This window comes from Pelophylax lessonae (assembly GCF_965119305.1).
Source record: "Pelophylax lessonae genome assembly, chromosome: 2".
Classification (NCBI taxonomy): Eukaryota; Metazoa; Chordata; class Amphibia; order Anura; family Ranidae; genus Pelophylax; species Pelophylax lessonae.
The window spans coordinates 133361882-133386661 of record NC_138769.1 but is presented as its reverse complement, the minus strand read 5'-3'; the positions used below and the strand labels follow the sequence as shown (position 1 = coordinate 133386661).

The 24780-nt window shown below is 40.9% G+C and overlaps 1 protein-coding gene across 1 annotated transcript in view; it reads left to right on the top strand.

Moving 5' to 3' along the window:
• The window catches only part of LOC309546038 (myeloperoxidase-like), a 165557-nt gene extending 146501 nt beyond the window's left edge, over positions 1-19056 (top strand). Inside the window, exons 11-13 of the mRNA XM_082245517.1 lie at positions 11687-11748; positions 15580-15817; positions 18462-19056. Coding sequence (XP_082101643.1) covers positions 11687-11748; positions 15580-15817; positions 18462-18723 — 562 coding nt within the window. The 3' untranslated portion in view covers positions 18724-19056. The remainder of the gene's footprint in view (positions 1-11686; positions 11749-15579; positions 15818-18461) is intronic.
• The last annotated feature ends 5724 nt before the right edge of the window (positions 19057-24780 follow it).

Sequence of the window (24780 nt, the reverse complement as noted above, 5' to 3'; positions counted from 1 at the left end):
CATGGAAGCATGGATCCATCCAGGCTTGTATCAAGGGTTCAGGCTGGTGGTGGTGGTGTATTGGTGTTGGGGATATTTTCTTGGCACACTTTGGGCCCCTTAGTACCGATTGAGCTTCGTTTAAACGCCATGGTCTACCTGAGTATTCTTCCTGACCATGTCCATCCCTTTATGACTACAGTGTACCCATCTTCTGATTGCTCCTTCCAGCAGGATAATGCACCATGTCAGAAAATTCACATGTAGCAGGTTTTCCAGGCATTGAGCCTGATGTGGATCTGCCATTGTTACCGGTGACACTCCCAGCACATTTGAGCTGTGACCCCAGGTGTGAGAACTGAGACAATGACCATTCCGGCATCTTTGCTTTGTTTTATTGTATTTAGGGGATGGGAGAAGGGAATGAGTGGGATACTCCTCTGGCTCAACTAGGTACAATTTTGGGACTCTTCTAGAACAATGCCTGTTAGCGTTGTCTTGACGCCAGCCGACGCTAGCCAACACTTCCTGACGCTAGAATATACTGTATCACTGAGAACTGTGCTGGAACCTCATCTTTAATTCAGAAGATCCAGGACTGTAGAATACTTGACTTCTGACACTGCTTTGCTCAAAAGTCACTGAACAGCTCCCCTCCAGCCCTGCGCTAGCTTGAGGTAGCTCTTTGAAAATTCCTGTGCTGCTGCAACTTTCAACCTATATAAATAAGGGGGTGGTGAGGTAAATGGCGCTGCCTCTCTATTAATAAGTAAGGGCTGTTCAAACAAGCGTTATTTGCAGGGGAGAAAAAAGCACATGTGATCGTATTACCACCTATAGCACCACATTAAATATGGTCAATACATATGGACATATAATTATAGAAAGTACCAAAGGTGCAGCAAAGTGCGAATTGGTGGTGTGAACAATAGATAAATTATAGATTAATAAATATCAGGAAGTAAAAAATATTATATATAAATATAAAGTGCTCAGTGGGAGGGGAATAAATATTGAGTAATAAATAATGCCCAAAGTGCAGTAAACACAGAACATGTGAATTGAAACTAAATTCATGTATCCAATAAATACGTAATAAAGTAACGGTGCGACTTAGCCCAATATATGAATTGTCACGGAATTAATACCAATAAATACAAAATAAAGTGACTTAGTGCGACCCAATATGTGTGCAAAAGGCTTGCACTGTGGGGCAGCCAGATGAGTGAAATAAAGTGACTGTAAAAATATAAATTAGCAGTATGAGTCCATAAAGTGATTGGTTGGTGTAAAAAAAAGTTCAAAGAACGTTGATGGGTGAATCTCAGGGTGATCCAATTTGAACGTGCCAAGTGAGGAAACAAGTGCTCCCCTCTCAATCTTGCCCGCACTCACAGGAGCTAAGTAACCTTGCAGGGGTAACCAGCGTGATGTAATTAGGGGTTCCCTCTGTCAGACAGGGCCCTGGTACCAGTAGTTTCGGTGGTTCTATTGGATCATCTCTCCCTGGTGTATGGTGTATTCAATGTAATCGATAAAGCCTTGTGTAATATCAACATCCCATCAGCGGCGTGCTGACGTCATCCCGGAAGTTATCCTAGGAGCGGATGTGCTTTGCCGTCCGGCCGGCGGCTCCCATCCATCGCGATTTTATCTACAATGTTTGTGAGTGTTCTTCTTTTTAACCACCACAATCGCGCGGTCGTGCGACGCTGTACCTAAACGAATTTCACGTCCTTTTTTTCCCACAAACAGAGCTTTCTTTTGGTGGTATTTGATCACCTGTGCGATTTTTTGATCACGCGCTATAAACAAAAAAAGAGCGTAATTTTTGCAAAAACAACAATATTTTTCACTTTTTTTTATATGAAATTCCCCCAAAAAAAAATGTAAAAATCAAAATTTTTTAAAATTTTCGGCCAATTTGTTTTACGCTACCTATGTTTGGTAAAAAAAATCGCAAAAAGCGTATTTTGATTGGTTTGCGCAAAAGTTATCGCGTTTACTAACAAAGGGAAAGATTTTTGTCATTTTTGGTGTTTTTTTTTTTAACGAGTAATGGCGGCGATCTGCGATTTTTTTTGCGGTACTGCGACATTGCGGCGGACAGATCGGACCCTTGACTGACATTTTTGACACTTTTGGGGGTACCAGTGACATTACTGCAGTAATCAGTGCTATATATATGCACTGTTACTGCAAAAATGACACTGGCAGGGAAGGGGTTAACAGTATTGGACAGGGAGGGGTTAAGTGTGTCCTAGGGGCGTGATTCTAACTGTGTAGGGACATGGCTACTAGTGTAAAAACAAAGATCAACAGTTCTACATAGTAGAACTGTTTGATCTTCACTTTTACACAGGGAGAACTGACAGGTGGCTTGTTTACACAAGCCGCTCTGTCTTTCTCCCGCTGTAGCGGCGATCGTAGTGTGACCGGCGGACATCGGGTCCGCCAGTCACACTCCCGCACTCCTCCGTGAACGAGCCGAGGCGGGCGCGCGCCTCGGCGGGCGCGCGCCCGCCCGCTATTGGCTCTGGAAGGAGTGACAGGCGAGCGACGTAGACCTACGTCACTCTGCCTGGCCGGGGCCGACTGCCGCAGTAAATATACTGTGCGCAGTCGGCAAGCGGTTAATCAATAAACCAGTTATTATTTTATTACACTATTGGCGCTTTCTCTTTCACTCGGGCTACATCCTGGTACTGAGTATATAGTTAACTCCATTGATGCTGTTGGTCCCGGAGCTTCACGTATGATGGGAAAGCGTTATTAGATCTACTGCTTGGATTATTTGTCATCTGGTAAGAGGCCTATAGGGCTTTTGAGTGACGTTTTTGGTTTCTTGGCGATCTGGATTAACCTATTTGCTCATTTGACTTATTTTTTCGGTAAGAGGCTTCACAATTGGTGGTGTTTCGTTTCCACATTCCTTTCTTTACACTGGGTTATCCACGTTTACTCATTATTCATTTGGTGAGCTGCTGCACGATTGATAGGGATTCCTTATTGGTGGTGGAAATTTATATAAATTACGGTATTACACTATGCAAGTTTTCTCTCTTTTGCATATTATTCACATTATTCGCTGAGGACTTTGACAACTCCCATCTCCCGGATCTGTGACTATATCTCAGCATATGAATCTTGCAGATTTTAGTGGCTATCCGGTAAGCACATTTCCTACAGAGACCGTGGAGTGTGATCTATGTTTTCAGCGTCAATGAAGTTGATATTTGGGACATTGATTTTTGTTTGGACATTAATTTTTTGTTTACCCACATCACGCAGCGCGGCTTATTTTTCTATACTATATCCCATCATATGTTTACGGCAAGATCCAGACCATATACAAGAAGAAGAGCCTCATATAGTGAAGTATTGTATAAAATCCATGTTTTATTAAATAGAAACGGTACTCACATTAAAAGCAGGTAAACGAGCATATACTGGCATAGGGACCGCAACTTCCTCACTTGCGGTATGCTTCCAGAACGCAATGTGTTCCAACCGCCGGATGTGCGTTCCAAAGGTAGCGGAAATGACGTGATTCTTCTCTATGCGTTTCGTCAGATTGACGTCATCAGGAGCAGCTGCATATATAGGGTTAAGTCGCACCAAGTCACTTTATTACGTATTTATTGGATACATGAATTTCATTTCAATTCACGTGTTCTGTGTTTACTTACACATAGTGAGACCTTTTCTTTCAGCTGGTAAATTTATTTGATCACTAGCCGATGCACTTTGGGCATTATTTATTACTCAATATTTATTCACCTCCCACTGAGCATTTTATATTTATATATAATATTTTTTACTTCTTTATATTTATTAATCTCAAATTTATCTATTGTTCACACCACCAATTAGCACTTTGCTGCACCTTTGGCACTTTCTATAATTATATGTCCATATGTATTGACCATATTTAATGTGGTGTTATAAGTGGTAATACGATCACATGTGTTTCTTTTCTCCCCTGTGTGTAACGCTTGTTTGAAGTGCCCTTACTTATTAATAGAGAGGCAGTGCCATTTACCTCACCACCCCCTTATTTATATAGTAAATACATCCCTTTGGGCTGTATTTTGAGGAAAGCCGCAGCCTTATTTAATTCCTTAGTGCGCATTTTCCAAACCTTTTAACTCTCAACCTGTACATGGACTCTTCAGGGCCTCAAACTGCAGGTGCCCCCTTTAACACTTCAGGGTCCTCAACCTAGGTACCCCCTCTAACACTTCAGGGTCCTCTGACTAGGCACCCCCTTTATAGCTAGCTGACTCTTGGATCCCAGAACTTTCTCCGGAGTGGTCCCCTCTGACACTAGGTAGACCCCCAGGGGCAATCCAAAGTACTCACGACCTTTGCAGGCTTTCCTGGGACTGGACCCCTCTCTCTCTCTCCGCTGGTTCTCGGCACACCGGATCCCCTTCAGCTCAACTCAGCACCCTCTGGATTCTCAGGCAGCACCCAGAGACATCCGCTTTCTCTGACAGGAGGAGAGACAGCCGTCCTCTCCCTCCTGGGACTCCCGCCAAAGACACTGAGTCATGCGCGCCCCTCAAACCTATACCCACTCCCAGAATCCTCTGTGGCAGAATCTGCCTTCTGGGGTAGATACAAGCCTGAATGTATCTCTGATTGGGTTTCCTCCACTGTCCAATGAGAATCCTCTCATGGAGCCAGTTGGGAGACTCCCCTCTCAGCAGACACACTGGGAGACATGACAGTCAGCTGAAATCATGGAACTGCTGTTAGGCAGCCAAGGCCCACTATACTTTACCTAGCACCTACCTGTAGGGTTCTACATATGGAATAAAAAATGTAATAAAAATTCCCATCCACAACACCACCACTCTCTCACAACTTATGAAACAAACAAACAAACAAATATAATTGACAGCACAGTCATTTACACTGCCAAATGAGAAACCTCTCACAGGGCTAGTGGGGAGACTCCCCTCTCAGCAGACACACTTGGGTGCCATGACAACCTACCTGACAAAAAGAAAATCATGGCTCTGCTGTTAGGCAGACAAAGCCCACTATATTTTACCTAGCATCTACCTGTAGGGTGCTACACACAAATCATCTCAAACTGGTTTCTTGAACATGACAATGAGGTCACTGTACTCCAATCACCTTCACAGTCACCAAATCTTAATCCAATAGAACACCTTTGGGATGTGGTGGAAGTGGAGATTCGCATCATAGATGTGCAGCTGACAAATTTGCACTTTATTTATATTTTTGGTGGACTCTTTGTGTTTTTGCTCTACTTGGCAATAACACATGTTTTCATTCACATTGATTTAATAATTTAAAGGTACAGCGCAAGGTTTTTTTTTTTTTTTTTTATTTAATGGTGCAGGACAACACTTGTTTATTTTACTTTGTTGAATGTTTGTAGTTGGGTGTGTGCCACTGAATATATGTAATAGGGCTCTTTCACACGGGCGTTCCTTTTTTTTTGCCCGATCAGGTCCTTTTTTTTTTTTTGTAACGGACACGGATGACACTTGTGTCATCCGGTCCGTATGTCCGTTTTTCATCCCATCCGTTTGCGGATGAAAAACTGACATAATGCATGTCTATGTAAAAACGGATGTCTGCGGATGACACCACTGACATCCGTTTTTGCTTCAGTTCCGTTTTTTGAAAGGAAGAAAAAATAGGGTTCTCCTCCGTTCAAAAAAACTGAACTGAACTGACAAAAAACGGATGTCAGAGGATGATCATCCTCTGACATCCGTATTTACATAGAGATACATTATGTCCGTTTTTCATCCGCAAACGGATGGGATGAAAAACGGACATACGGAACGCCCGTGTGAAAGAGCCCATAATTAGCTTTTTACACTGAGCCCAGTTTTTTTTAAATAAATAGATTTCTTCAGATACAACATTACGTGTTGCAGGTGTTACTACCAGTACACATGATAAGAAAATCGGAGAAGAATTTCTGCCAAAAAGTCGATTATCTGTTCATTAGTATAGAGCTTTTAACAGTCAATTCCAACTGTCAAGACGGAAAAAAAAAAGTAGATGCAAGCTAGAAGGGTTTATTTAGAAATGATCATAACTCCTGTGCTACCAATCCAAGACTATTAAATTACAAAGTGTGACTAATAAACAATTGTGACCAATTAAACAGACAATAATCAAAGGTGTGCTGCATACACAAAAATGTGTTTGCACAATTTATAAAGGTTGTAAGGTAAGTAAGTGCTGCACTACCAGTCTCTGCAAATATGAGTAAAGACATCGTTCAGCACTAGAAATGTGATACACAAATTAACTTAAATACCAAATGTTCACCAAATATTTGACTGTGCCAGTTCATATATTATATAAAAGTGACAGTTCAGCAAATATGTGTAATGTTAGATTCTTGTTAAAAAACATCTTTATGTGTTTCTAAAGAACCTCTTCCCATGCACCACTGTGCTCTCAGTGCCCTCGCCTAAGTTATATGCTATACACAGCATGTTTATTCATGTCAAACTTGGTTCTCTCCTCCAGCCGATATCCTGTGAAGGGATCCTTTGTATGCTTGTAGTATAGCCTCCCACTTATTAGGATACCCGTATCCTGTTGGATATTCTACCTGGGGGATTTGGGTGCTGGTCCCTTTGAGAGTGCCTTGCCCAATGTCAAATTGCTCCTGTACCATATCAACATAAAGAGGATGCCCTCAATAGTGTAATATTGTATGGTAATGCTTTAGTTTAAGTAAATTTGGGCTTACATAACATTAAAACATTAACAGCAATCACAGTGGTACCATTCTTGGTTTGACGTCACTTCCAGTCCGCATTTTCACAGGCTCCGCTCTACGTATTATGTCATGCACCACGTGACTTCATCAGGGAAAAAACTCCTGATTTCCATTGACAAGGCAAGGGGGCATGGGGATTGTTATGCTTAGTGATATTCATTTTACTGATTCAGAAACATGCCCCTTTACAAATACCTAAAGAGGAGTTCCAGCCTCAAAAAAAAAAACTGTAGCTGCTGATTTTTATTATAAGGACAATGGACACTTACCTGTCCAGGGATCCCGTGATGTTGGCCCCCTGAAGCCTATTCGTCCATCAGCTCGGGAGCAGGCGCCGCCATTGGCTCTAAGGAAAACCGTCAGGGAAGCCTTCAAACTTCACAGCCGATTTCCTATTGCGTATGTGCGAGTCACGCTGCGCTTTCTGAATGACCCCGTCGGCTTCTGGGACACACACAGGTCCCAGAAGACAGCGGGGAGGGGGGAGAAGGAGGAGCTAATGCAAATGCCAAGATGACATACCTAGCCGCGGTGAGGTTAGGACGGAAGTCCTGCTGGAGAATAAAAAAAGGTACCGCACCGCCATTACTTACCCGAACAGGGCTGCCAAGGGATAAAGTGCTGGATACGCCCAGCACTATATTGATTTATCTGGAGATATATCTACTTAACTCCAAACCTAACAGATGACCTGTGCTGTGGACCCTTACTTGGAGATCCTCGTGGGAATTCTGATCGGGGGGGGCCCATTCACTGTCACTTGTGAAGCCAATATTGATCCTTAATATAACTTGGTTAATAAATCAAGTAATTTCCCTCTTGAAGCCCTTACATATATACCATTTTAGGTCTATCAATACAGACCCAGCCAAGCCGGCACGTACCACTTGCGGTTAAAGATATCTGAAGGTTTTTTATAACCCGTTAAGATCCACTTACATGGTCTTCCGTCCTGGAATCTACAGAGGTTCTGCATATCTGTCTGAGCTCTGGTGCTTCCTGGACTATCGAGAAAGGCAATCCGACCGAAACGCGTCTAGTCCGGTCCAGACATCTCAGACTCTCTCTGTACCAAGACGTATTTATGACCATGTTTTTACGATACATGTTTTTCATGTCCTTGTTTATTTGCTTTTTATATTCTATGTGAATTTTGTAATAAACTTATATATTTCATACTCAAGTCCTGGTTCTTGCCGTCCAAAGTCCCACTCCTCAGGGGTTATTGTTCTTGAATATATTCATTAGGGATGTTGGCAAGATCCCAGGTTAAAACACAGACTCCGAATTAATCTTTTCCAATTTATGGAACAGGTCAAACTTCCACATTCAACAGTGCATAAAAGCCTTATACGAATGGAAGGAAGTGGTAGTAAGATCTGTCAACAAGGGTGGGGTTATAATGATTTTAAATCGTATTACCTGGCAGGGTTGAATACCATAGATAGCAATACATATTGAAAAGTAATCCAATTCAGAGATTTAAAAAATAATTGGATAAAATGGTAAAAAGCATACTCTGGGGAGTGGTCAATAAAAAGATGTCACCGGGTCCCCTCTGCCCCATGAGTAAAAGTGATTTAGTATTTACCCAGAATTCAGAAATCGCTTGAACACCCACCAGGTTGTCCAATTGTGAGTGGGATAGATTCTCTAACAGCAAAAGTAGGAAAGTACATTGATTTTTCTCTCCAAACAACCTGTGAAGCTCTGGTGAACTCCATGCCCAGGAGAATTAGGGCAGTACTGGAAAATAATATTGGCCACACAAAATATTGACACTTTGGGCTCAGTTTGGACATTTTAACTTAGGGGTGTACTCACTTTTGTTACCAGCGGTTTAGACATTAATGGCTGTGTGTTGTTCATTTGAGGGGACAGCACATTTACACTGTTATGCAAGCGGTACACTCACAACTTTACATTGTAGCAAAGTGTAATTTCTTCAGTCACATGAAAAGATATAATAAAATATTTACAAAAATGTGGGGGGTGTACTCACTTTTGTGAGATACTGTGTATATTGTTTATTCATATAAGTCCCTGCCCTCAATTTGCTTTTAATACAGGGTCTCAAACTTACATTCATATACATACTAGGGTCAGTTTAGACATAAGCTAAATAACCTACCAGCATGTCTTTAGAGTGTGGAAGGAAACCCATGCAGGCACAGGGAGAACATGAAAACTCTGTGAAAGTAGTGCCATTGTTGCATACTGATGATACTAGTGGTGGTAGGAAAAAGTGTTAACCACTTAGCCACTGTGCTGCCCATTGTGTAAATACCTAAAGTAGAACTATAGGCAAAACTTTTTATTTTTAATTTTGGATAGAGTAAAGGAGGGTTATAACCCCATTACAGAGATTTCCCTTCACTTCCTGTCTCAAAGTCAAACAAGAAGTGAGAGGAATTCCCTGCAAATTAAGGGAATTCCTTGGGGACCCCCAGGTAACCAGAACTAGTGCCCTTATTGGAACATTTACAATCTATCACTTTTCTGGGGATTTTCTTTTACTTTCACTTTCAATGATAATAGTAAACAGGACAAATAGAGAGGATGAATCTCCCTAACGAGGGCCACAGACAGCACTAAAAACTGCCAAGTGTTCTAATCCCTCTCCCAGGGCTGCTATCAGGGAGGGACAGCCCATACACTTGTAGGGGGCCTGGGCCTCCCGAGGGGCCCAGGCCCCAACCAACACATGTTGCCGCTGTTTTGTAACAAGTACAACTCATTGGTAAGGGCCCAGGCCCTCAAACTAACGAGTTGTTATTTTACTGTATAGTAACATTTAGAGCTTTTTTACTGGCGGAAAGTGCCTGAATGGTGTTCCATCACCTCCGCCAGAGACCGTGAGGGAGTGGAGTGATCCGATGCAGCTCATTTATTTACAGCTGCAGCCTGAGAGAGGGTAAGGCAGAGTGATATCATCTGCACTCCACAACTCCCTGCAGACCGGATGCTGGTTTGAGCACCAGTTGCAGCTCAGGCATGTGGAAAAGCTGTGCTAGAGACAAGTTGTTAGACATCACACAAATTGCCTGACAATGTTGCTCGATGTGGACCTGTGCTGTGTCTCTGTGTTGGATTGAGCTATCCCTTTGCTGGATGGGGATCTCTCTTTGCTTTATGGGGATGTATTTTTGATGAATCAGAATGTCTCTTTGCTGAATATGTAGGGATGTCTCTGCTGGATTGGGCTGTCTCTTTGCTAGTTTGGGCTGTCGTTTTGCTGTATATATGGGGATGTCTCTTTGCTGAATATATGGGGCTGTTGGTTTTGGTGGGATGGCCAGTGGGCGGGCACTGGGGAATGTTGATGGTCAGGCGCGGTGGGCCCAAGCCTAAAGCCGTGTAAGGGGCCCCAAAATTTCTGATGGCAGCCCTGCCCTCTCCACTCTATCCAAAACTAAAAAAAAGTTTTACCTTTAGTTATACTTTAATAATAGGTTGTAGTGGTACTTGTGAGAATATTAAACAATCATAACAAACAGAATAATAAATTAGGAAACTATGGTTAATATGAATTTTATCACAAACTATTAGAGAATGCATTGTCTTGTAGTCCTAGTTTTTATCTGCTAGGTAAGGCTTAAAAAAAGAAATTCAGATTTAACTTATTTATTTTATTTGCCTTATTTTTAAACTGCATATCAAAGTTAATAGCTTTTGAAAGTTAGTTATATATTAGTATTGAGTAAATTTGAATATTTTTTTAGTCTCAGTGGTTATGAAAGCTTGTGAATTGGGAGCGGATGTCACATGCTTTGTATAAATTTACATATACGGCAATCCATAAGCACTGTAGACTGGCCCGATTTCGAATGTCCCTTACAACAAAACGTGTCGGGCGGAGCCTGTTCTGACAGCATCACACTGCCCGGCTGCTGAACTTTTGTGCGTGTCCCTTTGTATTTTGCAAATGTGAATACCTTGCTTTTCATTTATTAAAGTAATTACGTTTTTTCACACTATGTAGTAGGTTTCACACTATGGAACATGTGTTACTTTTCTTCTTCCACCCTGGGATTCCAGATCTCTGTGTATAATTGTTTCAAAGGTCTTCAGGCATACAAAGGCTCTATAAGACCTCCTATTATCTGGGGTCTTTCTTTTTGCCAAAGGTTTGCAGTGGTGGTGGAACTCATAGGGGCATTAAAGGATGATTTCCAGTGTCACTGGATCATATATTTTTGGAGGACGTTAATATATTTTTATGAACTCTTTATGTGTTTTTGCACAATTTGGTAATAACATGTTGTTATTCACATTGATTTAGTAATTCAAAGGTACAGTGCAAATATTTTTTACATTTTATTTAAAGGTACAGTGCAACAGTTTTTTATTTGATTTCACAGAATCTGCAGTGTAAAACCTGTGGGTAAGATACATTTTTTTTTTCTGACAAGTTTATAAATGTTTTTACCTATTAATAGAAGCCAGTGTTTACTATGTACATTGTGAGTCACCTAATCTAAAGTGTACTTTAAGTACTTGTAACCCCCCTCCACTTCCCCCAGTGCCTCTAGCTGTCTGTAAATGTTTTCCAAACAATCCAACATGTTTTAAAATGCCTGATATCTAATTTTTATATGATTTCTTATTTTTTAAAATGGTTCTAATGAATTTACCTGAAGAAGAAGTTGTCCTCCCTTGAATCCATCAAATGTCCTCATGGGGGGGGGTTAGGCTATTGGTTGAGGAACAATTTGGAGAGAGCTTTATGCAATCAATTCAATTTGAGTGGCATTTTGCACATTTTGCACAAAAACTGATACAGAATATAATTCAAGCATGTTTACAATACTACCAGTGTTTCCAACTAATAGATGGATCCAAACCTTCCCTTCGGGATACATCAGTCGATTCTGACACACAGATTGTGGATGAGGAGATATTGGAACCCCCGTTTAACAAGATTAGTCCTATTGGTCTTGATCTACCAGCAATCAATATGCAAAGAGGGCGAGATCATGGCCTTCCAGGTAATATGAAACCAAATATGAAGGTCAGCTTTTAGTTCTAAAAAGGTAAAATCAAAATATTGCTTTAATAAGGGACACATATTTGTATGCATTTTTTGCATTTTTATGGGATAAAAATGTAATAAATATATATCCACCCACAACACAACCACCCTCTTACAACAAGTAAACTAATATGGTTGATAACACAGACATGTACGGGGGGACTCGAGCACATGCAAGGTAGGGGCAAATAGAATTTGTGAGTTGTGAGGTGAAGAAATCCTTGCATTAGTTAAAAATGAAAAAAAAATTGTAACAAAAAAATGTAATTCTCTTGTGTATTCTTACAGAAAAGGAGAAGAGTGCCCACAATGAATCATATGGCCATTATTATTTGTACTTGTTTGGCTTTGCTGACATCTTTGGAAAAAATCTCTGTGTCTCTGGGTCCCAGTATAGTAAAGTTTAAGGTCCTCTGCACTAAATTAAGTTCTAACAATACTTAACCCATTTTCAAAATGTTGGCACTAGGATAACCCGATTCATCCATTGGTGTCTGCTTGTCAACAATTTTTTTCATGGATCTTAAACTTTTCAAAATTTAAAATAAGCCTTGAGAATAATACAGGAAGCTAAGCTTGCTTGATGAATATGTCAGTTTTCATTCAGACATTGCAGTAGTGTGCCAGCCCACCCCATTCACCTGGTAAACGAATAACTCTTGTAATAGAGCTATTCCCAGACATGCTTCCAGCAGGCTCATTGCAGTTTCAAAGGATGCACTCTCACTGGCCCTTTGAACTGATCCTGAGTGCGGCTTACCCCCTGGGGCTAGTTCATTTGTGTAGTGTGAGTGCTCCGAACATTGTTTGGGATTGTTTAAGTCTCCTGGGCCTGGGACCACTTGGAAGATGTTGTCTTGGGCATGGTTCACCTGTGTTTTGTAACAGTTTGCTTTCGGCCCGATTCACACTGATACGACAATCGCTCCGACTTTGGAGCACTTGTTGCATCAGAAGTTGAACCCCATTCAGTGCAACGGAACCGTTGTAATCAGCTAAGCCTGGGTTAACACTGCCCTTGGCTTCAAAGTCATGTGCCTTCCATGTTACTTTGAAGCCGGACCCTCTTTAACAGAAGTCAATGCAAGTCTTACCAAAGTCGGATGAAAAGTAGTGCAGGAACCTTTTTTCAAAGTTGGAGCGACTCAAGTCGCACCAATTAGAACAGTTTCATTGCAATGAATGGGGTTGGACTTCTGACGCAACAAATGCTCGAAAGTCGGAGCGATTGTCGCATCATTGTGAACCGGACCTTAGTGTGATTGCAGACGGCACCAGAGCACAGAAGTCTCTGTAGAAGTCAAGCAGGGATGACTGTGGGCTGGTTAGCTTGTAAGTGTGCCCAAGTACTCTTCCTTTTAGTGCAGTGTAAGTGCAGATCAGTGGGGGAATGGGGAGGGGGAGAATTGATCTCAGGTATGATTCAGTTAGAATGGTCCCAGAGTGAATGCACCCTTACTTTCAGTGTAAAAATGTCAGTACAAAAAAGTTTCTCTAAGTCACCTATTAGATACAGGGGGGATCGAAAGTTTGGGCACCCCAGGTAAAAATGTGTATTAATGTGTATAAAGAAGCCAAGGAAAGATGGAAAAATCTCCAAAAGGCATCAAATTACAGATTAGACATTCTTATAATATGTCAACAAAAGTTAGATTTAATTTCCATCATTGACACTTTCAAAATTACAGAAAACAAAAAAATGGCGTCTGCAAAAGTTTGGGCACCCAACAGAATTTATAGCATGCACTGACCCCTTTGCAAGGCTGAAACCTGCCAGTGTCATGGATTGTTCTCAATCATCGTCTGGGATGACCAGGTGATGTCAATCTCAAAGGTTTTAAATGCCCAGACTCATCTGACCTTTCCCCAACAATCAGCACCATGGGATCTTCTAAGTAGTTGTCTAGAAAACTGAAACTGAAAATAGTTGATGCTCACAAAGCTGGAGAAGGCTATAAGAAGATAGCAAAGCGTTTTCAGATGTCAATATCCTCTGTTCGGAATGTATTTAAGAAATGGCAGTCATCAGGAACAGTGGAAGTTAAAGCAAGATCTGGAAGACCAAGAAAAATATCAGACAGAACAGCTCGCAGGATTGTGAGAAAAACAATTCAAAACCCATGTTTGACTGCACGATCCCTCCAGAAAGATCTGGCAGACACTGGAGTTGTGGTACACTATTCCACTATAAAGAGATACTTGTACAAATATGGTCTTCATGGAAGAGTCATAAGAAGAAAACCTCTTCTACGTCCTCACCACAAAAATCAGCGTTTGAACTTTGCAAATGAACATATAGACAAGCCTGATGCATTTTGGAAAAAAGTTCTGTGGACCGAAGAGGTTAAAATTGAACTTTTTGACCGGAATGAGCAAAGGTACGTTTGGAGAAGAAGGGGAACAGAATTTAATAAAAAGAACCTCTGTCCAACTGTTAAGCATGGGGGTGGATCAATCATGCTTTGGGGTTGTATTGTAGCCAGTGGCACAGGGAACATCTCACGAGTACAAGGAAAAATGGATTCAATAAAATGTCTGCAAATTTTGGATGGTAACTTGATGCCATCTGTGAAAAAGCTGAAGTTAAAGAGAGAATGGCTTCTACAAATGGATAATGATCCTAAACACACCTCGAAATCCATGGGGGATTACATCAAGAGGCGTAAACTGAAGGTTTTGCCATGGCCTTCACAATCTCCTGACCTCAACATAATTGAAAATCTATGGATAGACCTTAAAAGAGCAGTGTGTGACAGACAGCCCAGAAATCTCAAAGAACTGGAAGACTTTTGTAAGGAAGAATGGGCAAAGATACCTCAAACAAGAATTGAAAGACTCTTGGCTGGCTACAAAAAGCGTTTACAAGCTGTGATACTTGCCAATGGGGGCAGTACAAGATATTAACTCTGCAGGGTGTCCAAACTTTTGCAGACGCCATGTTTTTGTTTTCTGTTATTTTGAAACTGTAAATGATGGAAATAAAATCTAACTTTTGTTGACATATTATAAGAATGTCTAATCTGTAATTTGATGCCTTTTGGAGATTTTTCCATCTTTCCTTGGCTTCTTTATGCACATTAATACAAAGTCACACTTTGGGAAGTCTATGTCCAGTGACTTTTTGAGGAGCTACATAAAGGCTTGTTGCAGTCAATGCAGACAGTTCAGAGGGTCATGTCTAAGGATCCTGTGAGGATCGACATAAGGGCTAATTGATCACCGAGGTCAGATTAGGATAAATTAAAGAGGAGATCCAGTCTCCTGTGTAAAAATTAAAATAAACGGCAACCCATCTGTCCCGGGATCCAGTGCTGTACTCAGCCCAGCCGTTTTCACCCTGTGTGCTGTCATCTTTATTATAGGCACCCGGCTGTGACAGCTTGTGACTTCACACCTGAGTGTCTGCTGTGCATGCGCAAGCAACGCTGCACACTGTAAATGGTCTGGTAATCCTGTCATGTGTCCTATAACACTGCTGGAGGGAGGGGGGAAGGAGAACTTCCACTTCTGATTGCCTAGGCAAAATTGGTATCCGCCCCCCCCCCTTTCCTCCCCAAAAGTTCAATTTCAGAAACAGGAGTGGGGGAGGAGCTCTTAAAGCAGGACTTTCCTTGTGAGTGGAGCTCCGCTTTAAGTGAAACCTTTTGATTTTAGTACATTTGCAGTGTGTTGGAATGCATTATTAACTGACAGATCAATATCATTTACATGTGAGGAAATTGTACTCCTAACAGCCTAGTTTGCCTTTTTTAAAGTTGTCTGTCATATTTTTTTTCTTTCTACCTAGGATACAATGCATGGCGGAGATTTTGTAAGCTTTCTGCCCCCAGCAATCTGGATGAGTTGGCCATTGTTCTAAATAATACGCAACTAGCCAAAAAAATTATAGATCAGTATGGCACGCCTGAAAACATTGACGTGTGGATTGGAGGAGCCTCTGAACCTTTGGTGACCGGTGGAAGAGTTGGAAAGCTGTTGGCTTGTGTTCTTGAAGACCAGTTCCGCAGGACTCGAGACGGAGATCGGTATGCTTCATTTACTAGAATACAATTACATATTTACATACATAGTTACATAGTAGTTAAGGTTGAATAAAGACAATAGTCCAGTTCAACCTGTGTAGGTGTGTGTGGCCGTAATCATTTCACATACCGCTGAATGTTTTGATCCTTGAGATCTGCGTCCAAGAGTCTTTTAAACGTAGCCATACTTCCTGCAGTTACTACCATTAGTGGTAGAGGATTACACAGTCTTGTAGCTCTTACTGTAAAAACAACCCTGCTTAGCCTGAGGTTAAAACGCTTCTCCTCTAATCGCATTGTATGGCCTCGTGTCCTCGTGCAATCCTTGGGACTGAATCGTTTTTTTTCTGTGCTGAGATCACCATTGAGGTATTTGTAAATCGCTATCATGTCCCCTCTCAGGCGTCTCTTCTCTAGGGAGAATAAATCAAGCGCTTGTAAGCGATCTTCTTAATTAAGGTCCTCCAATCCCCTAATTGGTTTTGTTGCCTTTCTCTGGACTCTCACAGGCAAAATATATTTCAATCTGGTCCCAGTAAAGATTATGAGTCCTAAAATCAAAAAGTTACATTATATGATGGGGATGCTGACTAATTTCAATCATATCTACATAGGGTAAAAAGACCTTTACAGGAACAAAGATTTAGTTGTGCTGTGCAGCATGTTGTTCTGTCACCTTCAGTATCAGGCAAAAAAGCTGCAGAAATCTTTGAAATGTCTTCTGTAATTACTGGTAGGAAGTCAGCTTGGAAATATGGTTTCCAAATTCACAAGTTTCATTTTTTTATTTTCGAAAACACTATTTGGTTTTCTCAGTTTGACAGGAAAACAAGTATCCATGACGGTAAACATATATAGGCTATCCCTGAATCAATTAGTTCTGATTTAAGTTCGCACGCAGGCAAATGCTGAATCAGGTACAGAAATATTTGTAACCATACAGATTTGAGGGGGTGTAACAACAGTAACAAGAAAATGCATAATGAAGGGTGTAGAGAAAAAAAAGAATCCTACACTCTCTTTGGCCTTGTCCCTCCCCAGCTCCAAGCGAAGGCGAGAGACCGGTGAGCGTAAAGTTCTTGTGTCATGCCTCCCAGGAGGAAGGCATACACACCAAGTCCATATCTCTTATACGTTTAGCAACTTCTGATTCAAATAACCTATTAAAGATGTAACAGACAATGAGATGACTATTGTTTGGAGACAATGAATGGACCATATCTAAAATGAAACGCATGTGCGGTGGCATCAATATTCTGACATCCCAGTACAGGTTGGGGGTCAGGGAAAGGAGAGAGGTAAAAGGGGTAGTATGGGTAATTTGACTCCTATGGATCATATGGGGAGGAGTAGGGCGTAACCAGGGGTGAGCATGTAACTGAACGTTATTTCAGTAGGTGGGAGAGGGCCCTTGTTGATGTTAGACGTGGGACAAATAAAGAGGTGGATGAAGTCCTGCTGTAGTGAGGAAGGCTCTGTTGGTTGCAAAAGAGAAGAGAAGGAGACCTGTGTGGTCTGTAGCTGGAAGTGTTGAAGTTATAAAGGGAGACCATTTGCATTGAAATCTGGGTAACAGTCCTCTTTTGGTTAAGGTTGCATCAAGTTTTTCTTTGTTCAAGAGGGATGTGAGGTCAGAATGAACATCTTGAATTGTAGGGGGGCTGGAAGAGGACCATTTTTGAGTATGGCACGTCTGGCTGACATGAAACAAGTGGATACCCTTTATTGGGTTGGGATGTTGGTCCCAACATATTTGTATAGCGATCTTACAAACGCAATATTTTTGAAAAAAATACACTTTTTTAAATTAAAAAATAAGAAAAACAGTAAAGTTATCCCAATTTTTTTCTATAATGTGAAAGATAATGTTACGCCAAGTAAAGAGATACCCAACATGTCATGCTTCAAAATTGCGCACGCTCGTGGAATGGCGACAATTAGTACTTAAAAATCTCCATAGGTGATGCTTTAGAAATTTACACAGGTTAATAGTTTAGAGTTACCAAGGTGGTCTAGAGCTAGAAATATTGCTCTCACTCACACAATCGCGGCGATACCTCACATGTGTGGTTTGAAAACCGTTTGCATATGTGGGCTCAACTTAAGTATGCTTTCGCTTCTGCACGTGAGCTGGTAGGCTTTACATTTTTTTTTTCTTATTTATTTTACCTTTTATTTTTTATTTTTACACTGTCCTTTTAAAAAAAAATGTCCTCTTTAATGTAAGATTTGGGGTCAAAAAAGACCTCAGATCTCACATCCACCTTTAAAAGCAAGAAAAAAATAAAATAAAATGTCATTTATTTCTTCAGCATGAAAAAAAAATGGGCCCTTTAAGGCCATTGGGAGGAAGCGGCATATGACATGGGGGCCATCTTGCCCTCACTCGACTTCCTGCCTGGGACATGAACAGACTGGATTGTTTTCCCCGCTACCGACAGCTCCGGTAAGCGGAAAAAACGACCAGGAAGGTAGATTAGAAAAATATGGCCTGGTCATGAAAGGGGTAAATCGTTCCGGAGGTGAAGTGTTTAAAAATGTCATGCATACTGGAGATTAGCAAAATAACTAGATTATGTTTAGGCTAGAGTCCATGTCCTAGTTTATGCAAAAGGGTAATTCATATATCATTTATTCTTCTGTTTAGAATGTATTATGAGAATGATTCAGTTTTCAGCAAAGCTCAGAGAAGTTCCATAGAGAATGTGACTTTGTCCCAGATTATCTGTGACAATACAAACATCACTGAGGTCGCTCAAAATGTCTTCTTGAGGAATCGGTACCCTGATGATTTTGTTCCATGTTCCAGTATCCCAGCATTGGACTTGAGCGCATGGAAGGAGACCCCTGAACCTGGTAAGTGCAATGGTTCTTTTACCTGTCTTGCATTTGGCTATTATCTAAGATAATGCAGCAGTCACAGGGACTGATTCATGGTGATAATAAATTGATAGATTAAAATCGATAATAAAACATACCTGATTTATACATTAACAAGAATTAAAGAGGTTCTAAAGCCTCAAGGTTTTTTTTACCGTAACGCATTCTATGCATTAAGGTTAAAAACCTTCTGTATCACAGACTCCCACCCAGCCCCCCTTATATTTACCTGGGCCCCATCATGATCCAGCGCTGTACATGAGAGCTGCGGCTCTCCTGGCTTGGTCCCTCCTCCCTGGGCATATCGATAGCAGCAGGAGCCATTGGCTCCTGCTCCTGTCTATAATCGCCAGTGACGAGGGAGCGGGAGACAGGGCTGAGTCCCGTTGTCTGTCAGCTTCGGGTCTAAGGCTCGGTTCACATATATGCGATGCGGGAAGGCTGCGAATTCGCAGCCTGTTCCCGCATCGCACACGCACCCCCGGCAGTTCACACTGCCATTTGCAATACGCTGGGGGTGTCAATGTAATCTTAACGACACCCCCAGTTTGATCGCATATCGCAGTGCGATCGTGCAGTTCGCACAGGAGCGGATCGCACAAGTGTGAACCGCTGTGCGATCCGATCCTGATGCGGCTGCAAAAATGCCTCCTGTGCGTGTTTGCACCGGGTGCGATGCGAATTTAGCCATACAAACTGTATGGCTAAACTCGCACCGCACAGCTGATCGCATGTAATGTCGGAGCAGTGCGCTTCGATATTACATGCGAACCCGGCACTCGCACAAATGTGAACCGGGGCTCAAGAGGGAATCTGCATGAGCGCCCCCATGGGAATCGGCTTCCTATTGGGGGCACCATCAAGAGAGGAGTAGCAAGGAGCACTGTTGGGGGACCCAAGAAAAAGAGGATCGGGCCGCTGTGTACAATTCCAGGAAAATATAGACATGATTGTTGTTTTTTCTTTTTTTCATTTTCATTACATCCACTTTAATGTGGACTGCCAATATAAAACTTAAGCTTTACCTGTCCTTGTGTGAGGGATAAGTTGCTAATGACTAGATAAAAAGTGTCCACTCATTACCAGGCACCTAAGATATCCAAATTGTACAGGTGGCAAAGGTAGCGATCATGTGAAAGCCATATACAAGAAAATATGTCTCTGCACACCTATATTTTGCGTAATCTACATTATATTGTTTAAATCTTTGCTGGTTATCAAAATTTGTAAACCTACAGCTTATTAAAATCCAAACATTTTTATGAGTTGATACAATATTTATTAACACAGTGCACAGATGCACAATTAACATTTTTACTAGGTTAATATGTTATTTTTGCTTTGCGTAGAGACAAAGATTTGTAGAAACATGCTGATAAATTTGAGGTATACCTAAAGGCAAAACTTTTTCTTTCTAGTTTTGGACACAGTGGAGAGGGATCTCCTATTATGTTTACATTGTTGTCTGTGCCCCGTTAGAAAGATTTATTATTATTGACAGTGAAAGTAAAAGAAAATCCCAGATCATGGGTTGTCCCCAGAAAAGTAATAGAGGGGAAATCTTCCAATAGGGACATACGTTCTGGTGAACTGAGGCAGGCCCAAGGGATTCCCTTTTTTTGGAGGGATTTCTTCTCACCTTCTGTTTTGGCCATGGGGTCGAAAATTATGTAAATCTCCCCAATGGGGCACAGATGGCAAAAAAAAAACTGACAGAGGTTAAAACTCTCCCTTATTCTATCCAAAAGGAGTAAAAAAAGGGTTTGCCTATAGTTCTACTTTAAAGATAATCAAGTTCAATGTATGCTTATTTTTTTTTCTAATTGCAGATAAAGCCAACTGAAAGTTTTGATAAATGGAACCGACTCCAATATTGCAGGATGGCAAGACTTCCACTGTTTTTTTTTTTTTTTTCAAACATTTTTACAATTTTCTATGCAAATCAATCATTGTCCTTTATATTAGTAGCTACTAATTGATTGGTCCCAGTCATGTATCACCTTTACCTATTCTTAATTTAATAAAGCTGCTTTCGCAACCAATATCCATAAGACATATTGATTACCTGGTGACGTAAAATGATAACATTTGGCTTTCTGATAATACTTTGCATTCTCTGTTTGTTATACGACTGTAAACATTACAGAGAAGTGACGCTGTATGGCTGCCTATGACGTGTAGAAGTATTTGACTAGACAAAAGACAGAAATAAACATGTTTAAAAAATATTTTAACGCACGTCTGTCCTACTGATGGAAGGGAAGCTGACTCATGTAAGAGCTGCCTAAAGACTGTACTAGCACTCTCCTGGGAACTGTTATGTCCTTTTACTGAAAGCGAATTGCACCTGTTACTGCAAGAGCTTGTGTGCCTACTGCTGCAAGTGTTATTACACCTTGTTACTGCAAATGTTGTTGATTCTGTACTGCAAGAGTTCTGAACCTGCAGTCATCAGTGATTATACTAGTGCTAATTACTGAGCTCTTCAAGCATCCTTGTTGCTCTTTAACCTGCATACTATTAAAATAAAACAACTGTTAACTCTTCATAGACTCTGCGTCTGTGTTGCTTTCTTACATTGGGTACCCTATCCCTGGCCTTGCCCACAGGTTACTTTCTATGCCCATGCTAGGGAGACTATTCCTCACTTTTTGTGGTAGTGACTACACATGAATCAGTTTCATGCAGTAAAAATGGTTGCTTATACCAATGAGATTCATTGATATAAGCCAGGGGTCTCCAAACTATGGCCCTCTAGTTCAGAAACTACAATTCCCATCATGCCTAATCATGTCTGTGAATGTCAGAGTTTCACAACGCCTCGTGGAACGTGTAGGTCCGCAACAGCTGGAGGGTCATAGTTTGGAGATCCCTGGTATAAGCTATCATAATGTGTAAATCAAAATCCTGATCACTTCCCCAGACTAGTACAGCATACCTCCCAATTTTTTGAGATGGGAACAAGGGACACCTATTAGCAAAAGTATGTAGGCATAGGACACACCCCCTGCCACACACCCTTAAAAAAGAATTATACAAAAAAAAATATTAATTAAACTAACAAGTGCTTATTTAAACCACTACTATTCCTTTATGCTGACTTTTGAAATTTACAAATGCGGCAATTTAGAAATTGGATATAAAGATCAGACCAAAATGAGGGACAAATGAGGAGGAAAGAGGGACAGAGGGCCTTTGTTCCAAATCAAGGACAGTCCCTCAAAATCAGGGACAGTTGGGAGCTATGGTACAGTGTTACTATTGTAACACTGTATGTCTCTGGTTACAGTGTGTTAAAAACAATTGTAAATAAAGGGGGAAAAAATGTAATAAACATTTTTTTAAAAATGTAAAAAATATATATTTTTTTTATACTGTCATTAGTCAATGTCCCTAATCACTGCCACACCAGTCATATGATAAAGCTGTACTGCACTGATGACAGTATGTAAACAAAATTACAACTTCAAAAAACTTGCCATGTCTCTTACTAAATACCTTGGACTTTCTACTTTCCATTTGGGGTCATTTGGGGGATATTTGTACTGCCCTGGAGTTTTCGAACCTCAAGAAATGAGATGTGAGCCCGTCATTTCATCAGGATTGGTCAATTTTCATATATATAGCACAGTTTATGAACTCTATAACCTTCCTAAAGACTAAATATACACTGATTTGGGTTATTTTCACCAAGGAAATGTAGCAGTATACATATTGGCCTAAATTTATGAAGAAAGATTATTTATTTGCAAAATGTTATAGAAAAAAAACAAAAAGAAACATGTTTTTTTTCAACATTTTTAGCCTTTATTTGTTAGCAAAAAAAAAAAAAACAGTGGTGATTAACCACACGCCTGCTGGGCACTTATACCCCCTTTCTGCCCAGACCAATTTTCAGTTTTCAGTGCTCACACACTTTGAATGACATGCAACACTGTACCCATATGATTTTTTTGTCCATTTATCACACAAATAGAGCTTGCTTTTGGCATTTAGTATTTAATAAGCATTGGGTTTTTTATTTTATTTTTTTTGCCCTATAAATGAAAAAAGACCAAACATTTTGAACAAAAACGCATTTATCTTTGTTTCTGTTAAAAATTTTTGCAAAAAAGGAATTTTTCTTCAAAATTTATATTGCTACATTGCTTCAGTAAAAAGTAACCCAAATCAGTGTATATTATTTGGTCTGTGTGAAAGTTATAGAGTCTACAAGCTATGGTACCAATCATCGAAAATTGATCACACCTGATGTACTGACTGCCTATCACATTTCTTGAGACACTAACAAGCCAGAATAGAACAAATACCCCCAAAATTACCCCTTTTTGGAAAGTAGACATTCCAGGGTATTTAGTAAGAGGCAGTGTGAGTTTTTTGAAGTTGTAATATTTTCCCACAACTCTTTGAAAAATTAAGAGTTTTTTTTCACACAATTGTGATATTAACAGGGTATTTCTCTCACACAGCATATACATGCTTGCAACTACACCCCAAAACCATTCTGCTACTCCTCCTGAGTAGGATGATACCACAAGTGTAAGATTTTTTTCACAGCCTAGCTACAGAGAGAGGCCCAACACACAATGAGCACCATCAAGTGTTCTAGGGACGTAAATTAAGCGTCTAATTTCTTGACTACCTTTTACATTTTTGAAGGCCCTGAAGCACCAGGACAATGAAATTACCCACAAAATAACCCTGTTTTGAGAAGCAAACACCCAAGCATATATTCTTTGAGGTATAATGGGTCTTTTGAGCATGTCATTTCTTTCTACAAGTCTTCGGAAAATGAAAACCTATTTTTTTTCTGTTTACACAAAGTTGTCCATATATAAGATATTTCCAACACAAATCATATCCATACCAAAAATACACCCCAAAATACATTCTGCTACTCCTCCTGAGTATAGCAATACTACATGTGTGAGACACATGTGTGATATGTGGTAAGCAACAGCCAAAGTATTTGTCCATGCAGAGAAATGGTCAGCACAGACAAAAATAGTACTGGTAGAAGGCAGGAACATGGTCCATAGTACAGGTAGCAGGCAGAGGTGTGGTCAGTTTATGCAGCAGGCAGAGGCATTATATCGGTAAGTTGGACGAAGGCAGAAATATCAGGCTTAGGGCCTAAGTCAGGTAAGACCTGATCACAGGGGTAGAGGGTTCTCCCACCTAAATCTCTCTGAAGCCCCTGGTCCCTAGACCCTCCAGTCCCTAATCTGGGAATTACAAAACCAGGAGAAACCCAAAAAATGAGTTTTCTCCATCCGGAAAAACTATACTGAAGTCCCTCACATAATGAATCCCACTACTACAGTAGCAGGGCAACAGATCAGTCCAAGTGGCAGGCAAAAAACATGGTTGATTTAACAGGCCGAGGTCAATGCAGGTAGAAGGCAGAAGGGTGGTTGATAAACTATGCAGACAGCAGGCAGAAGCATATTCGATAAACAGGCCATTATCAGTTCAGGTGGAAGGCAGAAACGTGGTGGATAAATAATACAGACGGCAGCCAGAGGCATAATCGATAAAATGGCCAGGGTCAGTAAAGGTGGAAGGCAGTGGCATGGTTGGTTGAGGCAGCAGGCCATTGGTCAGCACAGATACCGAAAATGGGGAAATGGCAGGCTGTTAGAAACATGGGCTAAAATTTTAGTGATATGTGAAAACGTCAGAAGCAGTCTCCGATGCATAGGCCTGGTTGGGAGGGACACTGAGGACCATGATAACTAGTGTCTCTTCTAACCATATACAATATCTTTTTTGGCATCCTTGGCCTGCTCCTGTTGATGGAATGCTTTCAGGGAAATGGCGCTCATAAAGTCTGCGAACAGCATAAGAGCAAAGGTTTTGTGGGGGGGGGGGGGGGGGATCTTTGCTGGTAGATGAGGGACGTGACAATTTCTATGAATTTGAGAAAGGCGGTGGGTCTTTCCATGGATTTGGTGTAGGTGACATGATCATTAGAAATTGCCAAATTAATAAGATAAATTGCAACTTTTTTATACCAAAGACTGGACCTCATTGTCGCTAAATAGGGCAGTAAGATCCCCCCCCCCATTCAGAGAATATTATCTTAG